The sequence below is a fragment of the Ascaphus truei genome, chromosome 1 (genome assembly GCF_040206685.1).
Source record: "Ascaphus truei isolate aAscTru1 chromosome 1, aAscTru1.hap1, whole genome shotgun sequence".
Lineage (NCBI taxonomy): Eukaryota > Metazoa > Chordata > Amphibia > Anura > Ascaphidae > Ascaphus > Ascaphus truei.
The window spans coordinates 84,937,017-84,952,878 of NC_134483.1; the positions used below are offsets into that span (position 1 = coordinate 84,937,017).

The following is a 15,862-nucleotide window of genomic DNA, read 5'->3' on the forward strand; positions in this document are numbered from 1 at the left end:
TGGAAAAAGAGTCAAGGAAGGCAGGAGGAGAGTTAGGAAGAGGTGTAGGATGGGAGGAAGAAACAGAGGGGATGTTCTGACGTATGGATTCCACCTTTTCCTTAAAATAGTCAGCAAAGTCCTGAGCGGAGATGGAGGAAGGAGAGGCAGCGGAGGGTGGTTTGAGTAGAGTATCAAAGACAGAGAACAGTCGGCGTGGGTTAGACTTGTGCATGTTGATTAGTGAAGAAAAGTAGGCTTGTTTAGCTTGCGAGAGGGCAGAGTTGAAACAGGATAGCATAAATTTGTAGTGAAGGAAGTCTGCGAGAGTATGAGATTTCCTCCAGAGGCGTTCAGAGGAACGAGTGGAGGAACGCAGCATGCGCGTGTGGGAATTTAACCAGGGTCTAGGGTTAAAAGGGCGAGTGCGGCAGAGAGAAAGCGGGGCATGTAGATCAAGAGAGGAGGACAAGGCAGAGTTGTAGTTCCTGACCAGTTTGTCAGGGTCTGTAGCAGATCTGAGAGAGGAGAGGGAGGAGTGTAACGTGGACTCAAAGTCAGGTAAGTGAATAGAGCGCAGGTTTCTGCAGAACCGGGGGGTAGGTGGAGGTGGAGAAGTTGAGAAGCGAGATAGAGAGAATGAGATGAGGTGATGGTCAGAGAGAGGAAAAGGGGAAATGGAGAAATCAGAGAGAGAGAAGTTTTTAGTGAAAACCAGGTCTAAGTAGTGGCCATCCTTGTGGGTGCTGGCTGCAGTCCACTGTTGAAGGCCAAAAGAAGAGGTTAGAGAAAGAAAGCGGGAAGCCCAAGGGAGAGAGGGGTCATCAATGTGGCAATTGAAGTCCCCAAGGAGAAGAACAGGGGAGTCTGAGGAGAGGAAGAAAGAGAGCCAGGATTCAAAGTGAGAGAGAAAGGCAGAAGGGGGATGAGTAGAGGTAGGTGGGCGATACATGACCGCCACATGAACAGGGAGAGGAGAGAAGATCTGGACAGTGTGAACCTCAAAGGAGGGAAAGGCAAGAGAGGGGGGAATAGGAATAGTTCGGTAACGGCAGAGAGAGGAGAGCAGGAGCCCCACACCTCCACCCCTGCCTTGCCTCTCCTCGTCCGCAGAACTCCCTGCTGCTTGTCAGTGTTGGTTGGTTGATCCACAGACTCCACAGGTATGGTAGCTCCAAGAGACCAAAAAAAGGGGATGTCCACATCAAACGCGTTTCGCCCAGTTGGCTTCCTCAGTGATGTCATTGTGGGTGTGATGCTGTGTTTATAGTGCTTCGATCGTGAGGTCCTCCCCTTTATTTAAATCTACTCTGTTAATCATATTCATTACTTATGCACGCATTTTGGTGACTCCTTGATCAACAATGTGCACAGAATCTTCTATTTAAACAAATGCAGATAAAAATATGCAGATAAAATATAAATTAATAAATAAATCATAAGGAGATTTCACCTTTTAACACCTGACAAAGATTCCCTCCTTTTCAGATTCCTGATAAAAACTGTGTGTTGAAATTGCCATGAAATAGTATTTTGAGACTTAATTCATTTATAAAAAGCATAAAAAGCAGCAATACATTAATACTTCATTAAAAGCAGCAGTACATTCATAAAAAGCAGCAATTTTCATGTCTATATTTAGACCCAAAGGAGTGAGTGTCTGTAAAGTAAATATCCAGAAGGTTTCTCTCCTGGACATTTTTTGACAGAAATCTCCTCCTCTCCAGTCATGTTCTATCTTTTCGATTCCCCAGAATCTCAGACATTTGGGGTTCATATTGTGTTTAGTTTTATAGTGCTGGGATACACTATGAGTTTCCAGACCATTTAGAATATTCCACTTTTATTTTTCTTTATTGCATTATGCCCCATGAGAAGCCTGAGAGATGGCCACAAATTTTCCCCATCAAGTGGCTCAGAACCGGCAGTTGCATCTGTAGATTTGTTTATTCACAAGCCAATATCGCTTCCAGTAAATAACATTTTATGACATCAAACCATACCCATCTTCAAACTTTAAAGAGACCTTTAATAACTTTAGGTACTTTTGCAAAGCAGAATTTGTAAAGTGAGAAAAAACACGCAAGCGCCATGTATCAGCCTCATTCAAATTTTCCCAGGCCTGTTTTGTCTCCCTTTTAAGACAAAAGCATAAGCAACATCACAACATAAATATTTTTGAATTATTGTTAATGCCCCTTTAAGGGAAAATGTTGTGCCATATGAAATTAATACTGTAGTTCTACAGTTGCTTAGTATTCTTCACCATTAACCGGTTAGCCAATAGTGACATAGCAATTACTTCCCAACAAGAAGTATACAGTTGGTATAGGCAACATTCTGCCAGAGGAAGAGTTGGTATGTTAACCAGTTTTATAATGAAACTTTGTTGTATGTGGGTTTGATGAGACCACAGAAGTATCTCCTTCATATGGAGGAACAGAAAACTTGCAGTACTTTTGAAGACTTCTATTTGACATACTTGAAAATGAGAGGTAATGCAATGTATTTTCTCCTGGTACAATATTTAATAAATAAACTGGCTCCATCAGAAGACGACGAGTATATAAGCTCTCCCACTGGCTACTAGAAAACAGAACAATAAATATTTAATACAAACGTATATTTCTCTGAATATTTAGCTAATAAACTAATTACCTATATCCAGTAAAAATATTACTGCTAATATATTCCTTTCGTCCAAAGAGAGCCTGCTCCTTTAGGATGAACAAACTGCTTATTAGAGTGGGTTAGAAATAGGAGGTAGCTGCTGTTTTGTGTGTGCACTTGTGACAAATGTACCAGATGTACTAGCTCCTCCTGAACATCTACTATTGCTTAATACAATAATATTTATATAGGACTGACACCACTTTATAAGATAACAAGAGACCTTGTCATGACGAACTTACTATCCAATGCTGATGCCAGCAAGGACAACAATAACTTTCCTAAGCTCATATGGCTTGGACACTTAAATCTGAACCTGGTTCACATCCACTACAATGTCCTTCATTGGACTTCCCAGTGTGTCAAGCTACTGTAGATCTTCTAATTCTTCTTCTTTTGACCTCCCTGCATGAGTGTACTGAAAACAACTCTGAGGAACAACATTAAAACAAAAACAGTCTACTCTGATCTTGGTATATTTTCACCTTACTACGGTTATCAAAATGTCCTTACTCAAAGTACTTATTTTGAAACACCTGTTATTCACCACCACAAATATACTGGCCAGAACATGGAAGCGGCTGTCGTCCCTGATCGTGGAGGAATGGCTAGAAAGGATTGATTTCATCAAGGTAATAAAGAAATTAACGCATTCCCTAAAAAATCAATTTCCTAAATATTAGAAGATCTGGTTCCCATACCATGAATATGAAGCAGAGATTGAGATTTTAGAGTTGATCTGCTGATGTGGTAAATGCCTAGGGTTGAAAATATTGGAAAGGTTACGGTCTGGAAAATGGATGAGGAATTGGAGTGGAGGAAGAAAACGATAAGTCTTACGCATTATATCTCTATAAACATTCAAAAATCATTCCTAAATGTCACATGATATCATCTTACGTCAATGGATGCTCATATTATTATCCTTTTAGTTGTGCATTTCTATGTTTTCTCTTTCTTTAGTTTTGTTGACATGGTTTTTTAACATTTGATGAATAATTATTAATCTTACTGACCTGAATATACATTGCTGTATTTCATATGTATATCAAGGTTTTGCAACAGCTTATGATATAACATACAAAAAAATGTGAATATAAAAGTACTTATTTTTCTAGTTTAAATTCACAAAATTGGCGTCGATTTATGCATTGGTCATGCTCAATGAATCCCTCCTAATTCAAGTAATGCGAGTAAAAAAAGACACACACACACACACACACAGTAACCTGGGTAAAAACCAGGAACTAACGTTATGGTTTTTTAGCTTTACAATCTTTTGATTATGCGATTGTCCTTTATAACTATATACCTGTACACATTGGTCCTTAAACAGCATCAAAACCAGATGTCAAGTTTCTGTGGTAACATGAAGAGTCACTTGATCATTGATCTGTTGCATTCTATGTCCTTACTGAACTACCTAAACAAAGAGGCAAGATTGATGTGCTCAGCACTATGCCCTTCCCAAAATGCTATTAACTAAGCCTCAAATCAGAAAGATGGACTTCAATCAGAAAGATACGATAGTTGAATTTGTTTTCCCATTATGCTCAAAAGTCTAGATTACAGGTTTTTACAACAGCAATGTGGGAAATTACACCAGGATGGCTTGCAAGAGTTTTATCAACAGTACCACATATTTGTCAAAACCAACTTCTGATTAAAATTAACCTTTAAACATGAGCTTCTTTCAAATATATTACAACATGGAGATGCTTCCTTATATATTAGTATAACTATGCAGTTGGTTACACCATGAACGTCCAACCCCGACAAATGTGTTATCTTATCATCTGAGATCTGACTCAGAAAGACTGTTCATGGTCCCAAGGCTCAACAAAGAAGCCGGCCGCTCCTCCTTCTCTTACCGTGCACCCCAAAACTGGAACAACCTACCGGAGACTCACAGCCACCACCAGTTTAAGTTCTTTCAAAACTAAAGCTCTCACACATTTTAATCTGGTCTGTAACTGTTACATACGCCTATAACATTTATTATCTCTAACTGTGCATGCAATGTCTTGTATATAATGTATACCCTGTTCACTTATGTAACTATGTATTTGTACAGAAGGGCGCCGCTTTTCGGCGATCGGCCGATACGGCGGCACCGAGAAGGGGGTCGCCATCTTGGATCTTAAATCACGCATGCACAGAACGGGCGGATGCGCGCATGCGCAGACCGTAGTTTGCGCGCGCAGACCGTAGGTCGCGCATGCGCAGAACGGCAAAAATGCCTATTTGCGCATGCAAACAACTGAAAATCGCCGGATCCGCTTTCCACTATACGGCGGGCCCCTGGAACGGAACCCGCCATATACCCGGGACCCTCCTGTAACCATGTATTATTTATCATCTTAACTCTATGCCCAGGACATACTTGAAAACGTGAGGTAACTAGCTCGCAATGTATAACTTCCTGGTAAAACATTTTATAAATAAATAATATCATGACTAAGGTGTTGGTTAAGTACCAAGAACATTAATAATTATGAAGTTCATTAAACAAAAAAATTTTTTTTTTAAATAGCTTATGATATTTTATGGATAATACAGAACTGGATTCGTACATGTACTTTGTTTATATGAGAGGCCTGATACATTTGAGACTTTTTACTGATAGTATTATAGACCTCCATGTTATCAATTAAATAGCATAGTAAAAGAACAGAATCTATTCTAAAAAAGGATGACGCTTCAAGCAGAAGAACAAGCCTAATTTGCACAATTACTAAATCAATCAAGCTTGCCCATGAGTATGTATGCATGTACATATGTAACGCACATCAACATCAAAATATACATCTTTGTTTAAAATAACACCAATGTTAAATGTTATTTTATTGTAAAGGCAACTACAATACCTTAATCTGCTGTCTCCTCAGCATTGCCAATTCCCGCATATCTCGGAATGGCTGCAATAAGTACTGGTACAGCTCTGTAGTGGCTTCTACAAGATTACTGTAAGCTTCATCCTCCATCTCATACAGCTCTAGTAACACCACCATGCTTTCAGTGTTCTTGTGCTTCTCCAGCAACTGTATTGAGGAAAAATAACAGGACAGGAATCAAATAATGACAAACAGACAAAGCAACAAGTATAAGTAGATACACTGTATGCATATGTACAACACAACACACACACACTTTTCTTAGGTGTGCTACATTAATGGATGATTTTGCAAATTATGCAATCGGGAGGAAAAGGGAAAAAATTAACAGCAAAAAAGTACACACAGAGTAAAACTACCCCTTTGCCCATTGTTTAATTAGCGCTCACCCCAACTGCATTGCTAAAAAGCACTCCTGTTTGCTTGCAATCAATTACATTTGAAGAGTTAGAATTGTACTGAACGAAGACAACTTTGAGTGTAAAAAAAAAGGAATAAATCATTGATGTTCTAAACCTTGTTGACCTTGGCATATCTAAAAGTGCCTTTCCATTTGTGGTGAATTGTATTGAACTTAACTAAGTGAATAAAATGTTTAAAAGCCAATGTATCCCAAGCTCAAGACGCATGGTTGAATACAAAATTAAAACTTCCACAGGTGTGTATATTATAGCTTAACATTTGAGCATTACATTTTTAAAGGAATAAATACACTACACGTTGCACATTGCAGGCAGTAAGAGCTAGTTTGTGAAGACAACCTTTAATCCTTCAGTGGGAAAAGTAGATGTGAAACAGAACAAAAATAACTACGCAGGTACAGATGACGAATTTACAACAGATTTAAGGGGGTGGGGGGGAAGGGAGGAGAATAAATAAACGGACACACATTTTTTTCCCTTCCCTGATGAGTGAAGTGATGAGCAAGAGAGGCAGAGAATTTATGAGAACACTTGAAACAGTAATTCCCCCCATCTTTTTTTTTGTTCATAATTTAAAACCCGGGATGAGAAGAATACGCTTAGGAGTCCTCTTATTTTTAGAGCGGGGTCCCCCAGTTCCCGAGATCGTTACATTAGTTGCCATTATCTCCACTCTGATTCAGGAAATCAAAATGGCCACTAATTCAGCAGTGGTCCCAACAGGCTAATAGGAAGTCGCAATGTAATTGGAGGGGGGAAGGGAAATGATGTTGAGGCTTCCTAATGCAGGCGACAACCTTCGACCAAGCAACCAAGACGTGAAGTGTCTTGGGACCATGGTTCTTCAGAACTAAATATAGCTCTGTTGGCTCCTAAAGCACTCCCAGGTTTGAATTATGTATAGAAAACAATACGATAAATGGGCAGTTAGGGGAGGCGGGACTGAGGGTGATTGCTGCTTTAACTCACACAGCACGAATAGTGGAGACCTGACTACACAGTTGCTGAATAGTACATCTGTAATCCTGTATAACTACATCAATTAGTGACCTAAGAAACAGCTCTTACTTCAATCAGAAACATAAATGTAATAATCAGCATGCTTAGAATAATGTTGCCACATGTATTAGCTGCATCAAAACTGTCCTGTTAACCAAGGCTGTTGTAAAATAATCCTCAGCAGTGTGAAAGCGCTGGATCTATGACACAATAGGGCAAATCCAATAGCCAAGTATGTCCCAGTATGTGATACAACGTTACCAGCCCCAGATAGACACTGCATGTGTCTCACGATCCAACACCCTCAGAGACGCCAGCGTGATGACGTCATCAACCCTACGCACGTTTCGTGTGCATAACACACATCATCAGGGTGAAGTGTGTTATGCACACGAAACGTGCGTAGGGATGACGTCATCACGCTGGCGTCTCTGAGGGTGTTGGATCGTGAGACACATGCAGTGTCCATCTGGGGCTGGTAACGTTGTATCACATACTGGGACATACTTAGCTATTGGATTTGCCCTATTGTGTCATAGATCCAGCGCTTTCACACTGCTGAGGATTATTTTACAACAGCCTTGGTTAACAGGACAGTTTTGATGTAACTAATACATGTGGCAACATTATTCTAAGCATGCTGATTATTACATTTATGTTTCTGATTGAAGTGAGAGCTGTTTCTTAGGTCACCAATTGATGTAGTTATACAGGATTACAGATGTAGGGGAAGGGCAGTGGGAACAGCGCTAATGCAAAAATAAAAATAGTGACAAAAAAGCAACTAACATATATAAATACACTCTCAAATGTTGGAGTGGAGGCAGCTAGGAAAAAAACAGGTCACACAAACCAATAAGCACAGTAAAAAACACATAAACCTGCGCCTCAAAGAAATAAATGTCTGACCGAATATAGTCCAAGTCAAAGAGCTGGGATGAGTTCCAAGGAAGTATCTTCAATGTAGTCTCAAACAAACAAACATAGAGGACGACAACATGGAAGAAAAAAAGAGAAAAAGATCATAGTGCAACTAAAAACAAATAATCACTGATAAAGTATGCAAAATAAGACAACAGTTTAATACAATGAATAAAAATATAAAAAAACAACAAACACTTGATTGTTGGGCAAGAAACACTTATAAAGCAATGGCATCCAGTGGGGCTAAAATTAAAACCCTACTTACAGCAAGGCTGATATAAGTAAGCCTGTAGCACAAAGTCACTAAGCACTCCAAAGCCTGGGAGGGAGATGGCACAGCTCTACCTCACGAAGCTTCACACCGCTGGGAAGCACCGCTCTAGAGGCTCCACACCGCTGAATCCCACAACTGTCCACACACCCACGAACCAGCACAAGAGCAGGAAGCAAAACAGGCTAGAGCCTGAGCTCAGTGCTGCCGGGGGACTCACTGAGGCAAACCACGCGGACCAGAGGTCTCGCGATGTCAGTGACGTCACCACTGAGGCAGGGGCAGGGGAAGAACACACGCGAGTGCCGGGGAGCTCTCAGAGCCAGGGCAATGGAGGGAAAGATTAAAGGCTGATGGGGAAGGAAGCCAAACGTCTCTGCCAAAGGAAGGTCCACCCTACGCGTTTCGTGACGTCAGTCACTTCGTCCCTCATGCCCCTGACGAAGTGACTGACGTCACGAAACGCGTAGGGTGGACCTTCCTTTGGCAGAGACGTTTGGCTTCCTTCCCTATCAGCCTTTAATCTTTCCCTCCATTGCCCTGGCTCTGAGAGCTCCCCGGCACTCGCGTGTGTTCTTCCCCTGCCCCTGCCTCAGTGGTGACGTCACTGACATCGCGAGACCTCTAGTCCGCCTCAGTGAGTCCCCCGGCAGCACTGAGCTCAGGCTCTAGCCTGTTTTGCTTCCTGCTCTTGTGCTGGTTCGTGGGTGTGTGGACAGTTGTGGGATTCAGCGGTGTGGAGCCTCTAGAGCGGTGCTTCCCAGCGGTGTGGAGCTTCGTGAGGTAGAGCTGTGCCATCTCCCTCCCAGGCTTTGGAGTGCTAAGTGACTTTGTGCTACAGGCTTACTTATATCAGCCTTGCTGTAAGTAGGGTTTTAATTTTAGCCCCACTGGATGCCATTGCTTTATAAGTGTTTCTTGCCCAACAGTCAAGTGTTTGTTGTTTTTTTATATTTTTATTCATTGTATTAAACTGTTGTCTTATTTTGCATACTTTATCAGTGATTATTTGTTTTTAGTTGCACTATGATCGTTTTCTCTTTTTTTCTTCCATGTTGTCGTCCTCTATGTTTGTTTGTTTGAGACTACATTGAAGATACTTCCTTGGAACTCATCCCAGCTCTTTGACTTGGACTATATTCGGTCAGACATTTATTTCTTTGAGGCGCAGGTTTATGTGTTTTTTACTAGGATTACAGATGTACTATTCAGCAACTGTGTAGTCAGGTCTCCACTATTCGGGCTGTGTGGCCATACTGCACATACACACAAATACATTTGTGATATACTGAGCATTTATGCTGTTACATTGGGGTTTATATGTCATCTGATACCTGGTATACTATGTGCCTACTAGGTGATTATACTAATATTGGATTTTTTCCACTGCGTACCAACCACTGCATTTATTAACAGGTGTATGTTGAGGATAATAATCCTACTACTTGAGTCTTATCTCATCAATTGACTTACACCAGAAAGGTCTCGATTCAACACCCCATAGGGGATTTTAGTATTTGTTCGGTTTGTAATTTTAAGTCGTCGCGGTTGTCATAATTAATAAATATTTTTTATTTTAATTTTTTTGAATTATTGTTTTTTGTGAGCTCTGACTCACTCTAGAGTGTCACTAGGTAGGGGTGATTCTACCTCATATAGTGGGACAATTGATATCCCAGGCTAATTTAGCTATTAATATTACTTTGAGTGCAGTTAACTGGGTTCTTTTCGCTAATCCTAGAGTTAACGTGTTGTGCTATACATATCTTTAACCCTTTGCACCCTAGTCTACAACTCTATAGGTATTGGGTTGAGCGTTGAGTAATTTCTTTAGTTGTTTTCATTCATAAACACTTCAACATAATTTACATATTTAGCAATATTACCGGTTTAAAGGAGCAATCCAAGCAATATCCTATATGTTTTTATTTAAAAAAAAAATATATATATATATAAAATGCAGTTCTGTAGTATTAGATAATACTTACTACTTTTTTATTTTAAAATTCAACTCAATGCCATTTTTAATTCGTTTTAATACACTGAGCATCTTTTTGATGTCTATAGCAGCTTTTAGCACACTTCCCCAGCAGTGCAAAACCTTTGCAACACTTTCCTGTTTGTGATAATGTGTTGCCATTATTCCCTGCAGTTTGAGCTGTAAACTAAAATAGATAATGTTATCTTACTATTATAAGGATATATTGTAGCAGCTGAGTTACACTGACTTAAGTTGAAAACAAAAGTCCTCCTTTGGCGCTGATATCAGATAAGTGCACAACGTCATATAAAACAGAAAAAAGCATATAGTATCAAACAGTAATACTGTAATGATTCAGTGATTTCCACAATTACTCAAAGTAACTAAGTGGTTCGAATATACTGTGTTATATTTTAATATAGCAATAGTGAACTGTGCACAAATCGATTGAAAATATATTATGATGGTAACTCAACAATAGTCAGTCACTCAGAAAGATGCATTCTTCAGATGTATATTAGAGTGATTAACCGTTTAATCTTTTCCAGTGCTCATAAGGTGAACAGGTCAAAATGCTTTCAAACACTCACACTATTACTCAATGTAATCAAGTGGGATGTCACTTGAACGATTCAACCCAGTAGATTATGAAGATGCAAAATCCAACATACAGAGAAAATTACATAGCATAATACGGTTACAATTTAATTAAAAACAACATAAAACCACATACAATAGGAATCGCACTCACAAATTCCCTGGTCTTTTTGTGCTTTAATCCGAAAAAACGGTTGTCAATCCCACAGCGTCCAAGGCTGAAATCCCTGCAGATTCTGTGTAGAGGTGCTGGCATCCCACACGCTCCTAAAAGCCGGTACACGCTTGTGACGTAGGGGGTAGCCGGCCTTCATTAATAAAGGTGAAGCCCGGTTAGGAAATGGCTACAGGACAGGGACTTTGGGAACAGGAGTTTAAGGGTGGATATTGGGGAGCAAATAGGGTTACAAACTGTGTAATGTGTTGCTGATCGGAGATACCGGTAGTACTGATATTGTTACCCGCAAAGAGTGTATGATTTGCGGGTACGCATCTGTAGATAAAGACGTGGTGGGTTGTTGAAGTACAATGTAATGTATAGCAAAAACCTGACCAGTTTGGGGCTTACATATTCCCTGTCCCCAATAAACATGAAACTTCAGGAGTTTAAGTTTTAGGTGGGATATTTGGGTCGAAATGTATTTGCCTTGTTTGCAGGAGTTCGGGGGACAAAGTTACCGGTAGTCCTGTAATTCTCCACGACGTGCAAGCATCATTTGCGGGTACGCAAGGTTAATTACACCAGGGCTACAGTGTTGCCCAAGTATCCCAGACAGGTATAAGGTTCTCCAAGTGATATAAGTTTATTAAACAATGTTTTATACTGTAGGTATCGTTTGATACAGTATGTATTGATATCTACCCAGTCAGTCTGGGCATCTACATAGGTGCCAGGATGTCTGCATAGAGATCGGAGTTCAAAGGAGGGAGGACGTCCAGAGGTGCCAAAACCATTTGGTAAGCAGGGAAGGACCAAGTGCCAGGTCCAGAGAACAGGGAGCCCCCTAGCAGGTGGCAATGGGTTGGCTGGGGGATGATGCTGCTCGTAGAATAGTTTCCCCATTGGCCAATTCATAATACCCGCCCACCCGGTTTTCATGTCGGCTTGGCACTCCCCCTCTGACATCAGCAGCCAGATGAGCCCCATTCTGATTGGCTGGTGGGAAAAATTCCCACTCTCTTATTGGTCGCTAGTCCCTGTTCCATGTAAGACATAGGACACAAGGTATATGTAAGGGACTTCCTGATCAGAGAGCTCTCTCTCTCTCTGTCTGTCTCTCAGACTTTAAGGCAATCTTGTGTCTTGGTCCAGTGAAGCGCTGGCAGGCTTTTCCAAGGTGCTTTTCTCACAATAGCAAAGCACTAGGCATTCAGGAGCCAAAGAAGCCTAGCCTAGCTGAAGACAAGTTCTGAGGAACAATGTTACTTGCTCTAGACTTAGTCCAGTGATGCGACCGGCGGGTGCTTGGCTTAGAGGTGCCGGGGGGGGGAGGGGGGGATATCTTGGCGCAACAGAGGAAAAGCGCTGGGAGCAAGTTCTCACGTCCAAGTTCTGAGAATTGGATGGAGCAGAGATCAGCGGGGAGAGCGTGGTGGCTCTCCTGAAAAGAGTACCGTGTGTTCCTGGACAGGGCAAGCCTTCCTGAAGCAGGCACCCTGCACCTATTTCAGGCTAGTTTTCACCCCCAGTAAGTGTGCATTTTAACTGTGTTTTGTATTTCATTGGTGTGTACGCGGGTTTACCCGAATAAACCTAATTTTACTCCACTACCTTGTTTTGCCTAGTGAATTGATCCCGGAAGGTATAAAAAGTGTTAAAAATACTTGTCTCCGTGACAACGCTCCCTCCCTCATTGCATCCTGGATCCGCCTCCTCATCGTGATGGCAACACAGGGCACCGCTGATCAGTGAGACAACTTCCTTCTGGCCCTGGGTGTACTGGAATCACTCCCGTCAAGGCAAAATACAGCCCTGTGTGTTTCATGAAGATCTGTTTGCTTCCTCAGGGGTATCGCAATGAGGAAGTGGGCGTTTACCGGCCTCTGGAGCACTTGGGACGCCAGCACCTCTATACAGAAGCTGCCGAGATTTCAGCCTTGGAATCCTTGTGGGATTGGCAACTGCTCTTTTTGATCAATGCGCAAAAGTCCAGGGAATTCGCGAGTGCGATTCCAATTGCGTGTAGTTTTGTGGTTTAAATTAAATTGTAACAGTATTACGTAATTTTCTCTATTTTTCTATATCTTGGATGTTACGTCTTCATAATCTACAGGGATGAATCATTTCAAATGTTCAATATCCACTATCCTAAGAAGTGACACTCTCTGGATTACATTGAGTAATAGTGTGAGTGTTTGAAAGCATTTTGACCTGTCCATTTTACAAGTACTGGGAAAGGTTAAAGGGTTAATCATGCCAATACATTTCTGAAAAAGGCGCCTGTGTGAGTGTCTATTGTTGACTAATCATAATATATTAACAATCACTGGGCACAGTTCACTATTAATATATTAAAATATAACACAATATATTAGAACCACTTTATACTGAGTAATTGTGGAAATCACTGAATATTTAATCAGTACAGTATTACTGTTTGATACTACAGACGGGCCCTGCTCGTACGGCGGGTTCCGTTATGTGGCGCCGCCGCAAAGCGAAAATCACCGGAAATCTGAACCGGCGATTTTCGGATTCTATGCATGCGCAGACTTGCAGTCCCAGTTCTGCACATGCGCGACCTTGGCCGTCCCCATTCTGCGCATGTGCAAACATGGCGGCCCCCTTCTCATTTGTGTGCGCAGAGCACGCGCATTTTAAGTGAAACTGCTGTCTTTTGTCACAGAAATTGTATTTGTAATGGTGATGTTTTTAATTAAAATTCAAAAACACAATTTTAATGCCAAAATGCAATAAGTTTGATTTACAACGTATATTTTAGCTATTTGCACTTCTATATTTATAGTAACTGAGAATTCCTTGTGTCTGTCAGTATGTGTGTGTGAGTCAGTGTGTGTGTCAGTGTGTGTGTGTGTGTCAGTGTGTGTGTCAGTGTGTGTGTCCGGAGCAGCCCCCACTCTCCTCCCCCCCCCCCCCCGGCAGAGGTACGAAAATGGCAGCGTGTGTGTTTTCCCTCACTACGCTGCCTTCCTCCACTCAGATGACTGCTGGCGTCGGAAGCCGACGTTGCTGATGGCCTCTTCTGCCAAAAGCAACGTCAGCATGCAATCTATTTACTGCCATGGAATTTTTCTCATCTCATAGGTGCTGCTAAAGAAGTTTCACTTTAAAAAAATATATATATATATATATATATGGGGGAAGGGGTGTGGTTTTAAGCTGCTTGGATTGCCGCTTTAAAGAGAAACTGTATGCAGGGGTGGACAACAATATACAAAAAAGTAGGAGCTAGAGACTTTGTAAAGGGGGGTGGAGAAAGGCGACTGTCAAGGCATAGAATATTAGTGTCTAGGACGTTTGGCCGCGACCAAAACGTTGTCACCGGGATAATTTGCCACTATGTGCGGGACAAGTAAGGTCTGATAAGTGAGAACGCTACACTGCCTGGCTTGTCGGAGCGGGTAGACCGGCTGCTTGGACGCGACACACACACACACACACACACACACCATTCCAACAATGGTAATTTCTTTTTAGGATATGTCCGACCACCACCATTTTAATTTCTTCACTCTTGTGATGCCACAGACTGCTTTCGGACCCATTCATTCGTTTTCCTGTCTATTTGGATAATACCCAGCATACATCTCTTCATACGTTAAGTTTTCTGAAGCTTCTGAATTATCTTCGCATTTTGGGGCGTAAGCACAGGCAGAATACACAGAAAGCACAGTGGAAGGTTCCCTTGAAAGATTGTCTGGTTCCATTCCATTTTCATTCTCCTATTGATTTCATTCACAAGATTTCCTTCGATTGTTCCTTGCTGGCCATGGTAGACAGTCTTCGATTACTTCTAGTTCTGTTTTGTTTATTACAATCTTTGCAGAGTTGACACATTGGTTGATCACTTTCGTCTTGCCGAGATTCATATGAAGGCCCACCTTACTGTACGTGCTTGGCAAGTTCTCCTATTTGTTGCTGGAGGTCTTCTGGACTTGTCGCAAAAATAATGTCATCTGTAAATCGTAGGTGACTAAAGTATTCATTGTTGAGTTCAACTCGTTTTTCATCCCAATGCAATGCCTTGAGAAGAGTTGCTGTGAAAAGCTTTGGTGACATGGTGTGCCCGTCGCAATTCCTTGCTGTTCCTTACCTTGCTTGTATCATCCATGTAATCTAATGGTTGATGTGGCGCTTGTAAATGTTCCTTATAATAGTAATGTACGCTTCGTCTTCTTATGGCCTTTCAAACAGCTGGGAGGTTTAGACGTAAATCAAATGCTTTTTCGCAATCTTTGAATCCTAAAAAGCAGTGGCATATTACATAGTTACATAGTATATGAGGTTGAAAAAAGACGTACGTCCATAAAGTTCAATCTATGCTAAATTTAGACAACATATACGTTATCCTATATCTATACTTATTCTATATCTTATTCTATATGGTATATGGTATACTTATATAGTATTCATTACTTTGGGAAACCATTTTTTTTGTACGACTGGAATATGGTCTAATGTTGTATCAGTTACTGGGAAAAATGGTCCAAAAAAGCTGGCTTAACCTAATGTCAAGCCCCAATTTAGGGCCGTTCTATACTGGTTGCGGGCGTGCACGTGCCGCATGCTTTTTGTTTGTATAGCATTCAGTGCTGCCAGGAGCGACAAGTACAGTGTGTATAGATTGTGCGAGTGAAATAATGGTGTAAATAAAAAAAGTTAAACCAAAAAAAAAAGTTGAATAAATAAATTTTTATTTGTGCACTCATTGACACACACACACACACACGCGCACACACACATGCACGCACGCACGCCAGTAGCGACGCAAAATCATCCCTCCCACCATCTTCGCCGCTGTCTGTCGGCTCCCTGCCGTGCGCGTTCCTTGTATAGAAGAGCTAGCTGACCTCAGCCATCTATAACTGCCGTGCGCACGCACGGCGTAGCACGCCCCGGCACTATAGAACCAGCCTCATCTTCCTTGCAAGAGGCGAATATTAC

The 15,862-nt window shown here is 41.4% G+C and overlaps 1 protein-coding gene across 1 annotated transcript in view; it reads right to left on the reverse strand.

The window, feature by feature from the left end:
• The window catches only part of JMY (junction mediating and regulatory protein, p53 cofactor), an 82,403-nt gene that overhangs the window by 50,380 nt on the left and 16,161 nt on the right, over positions 1-15,862 (reverse strand). The window contains exon 2 of the mRNA XM_075590855.1: positions 5,517-5,690. Within this exon, the coding sequence (XP_075446970.1) occupies positions 5,517-5,690 (174 nt within the window). The remainder of the gene's footprint in view (positions 1-5,516; positions 5,691-15,862) is intronic.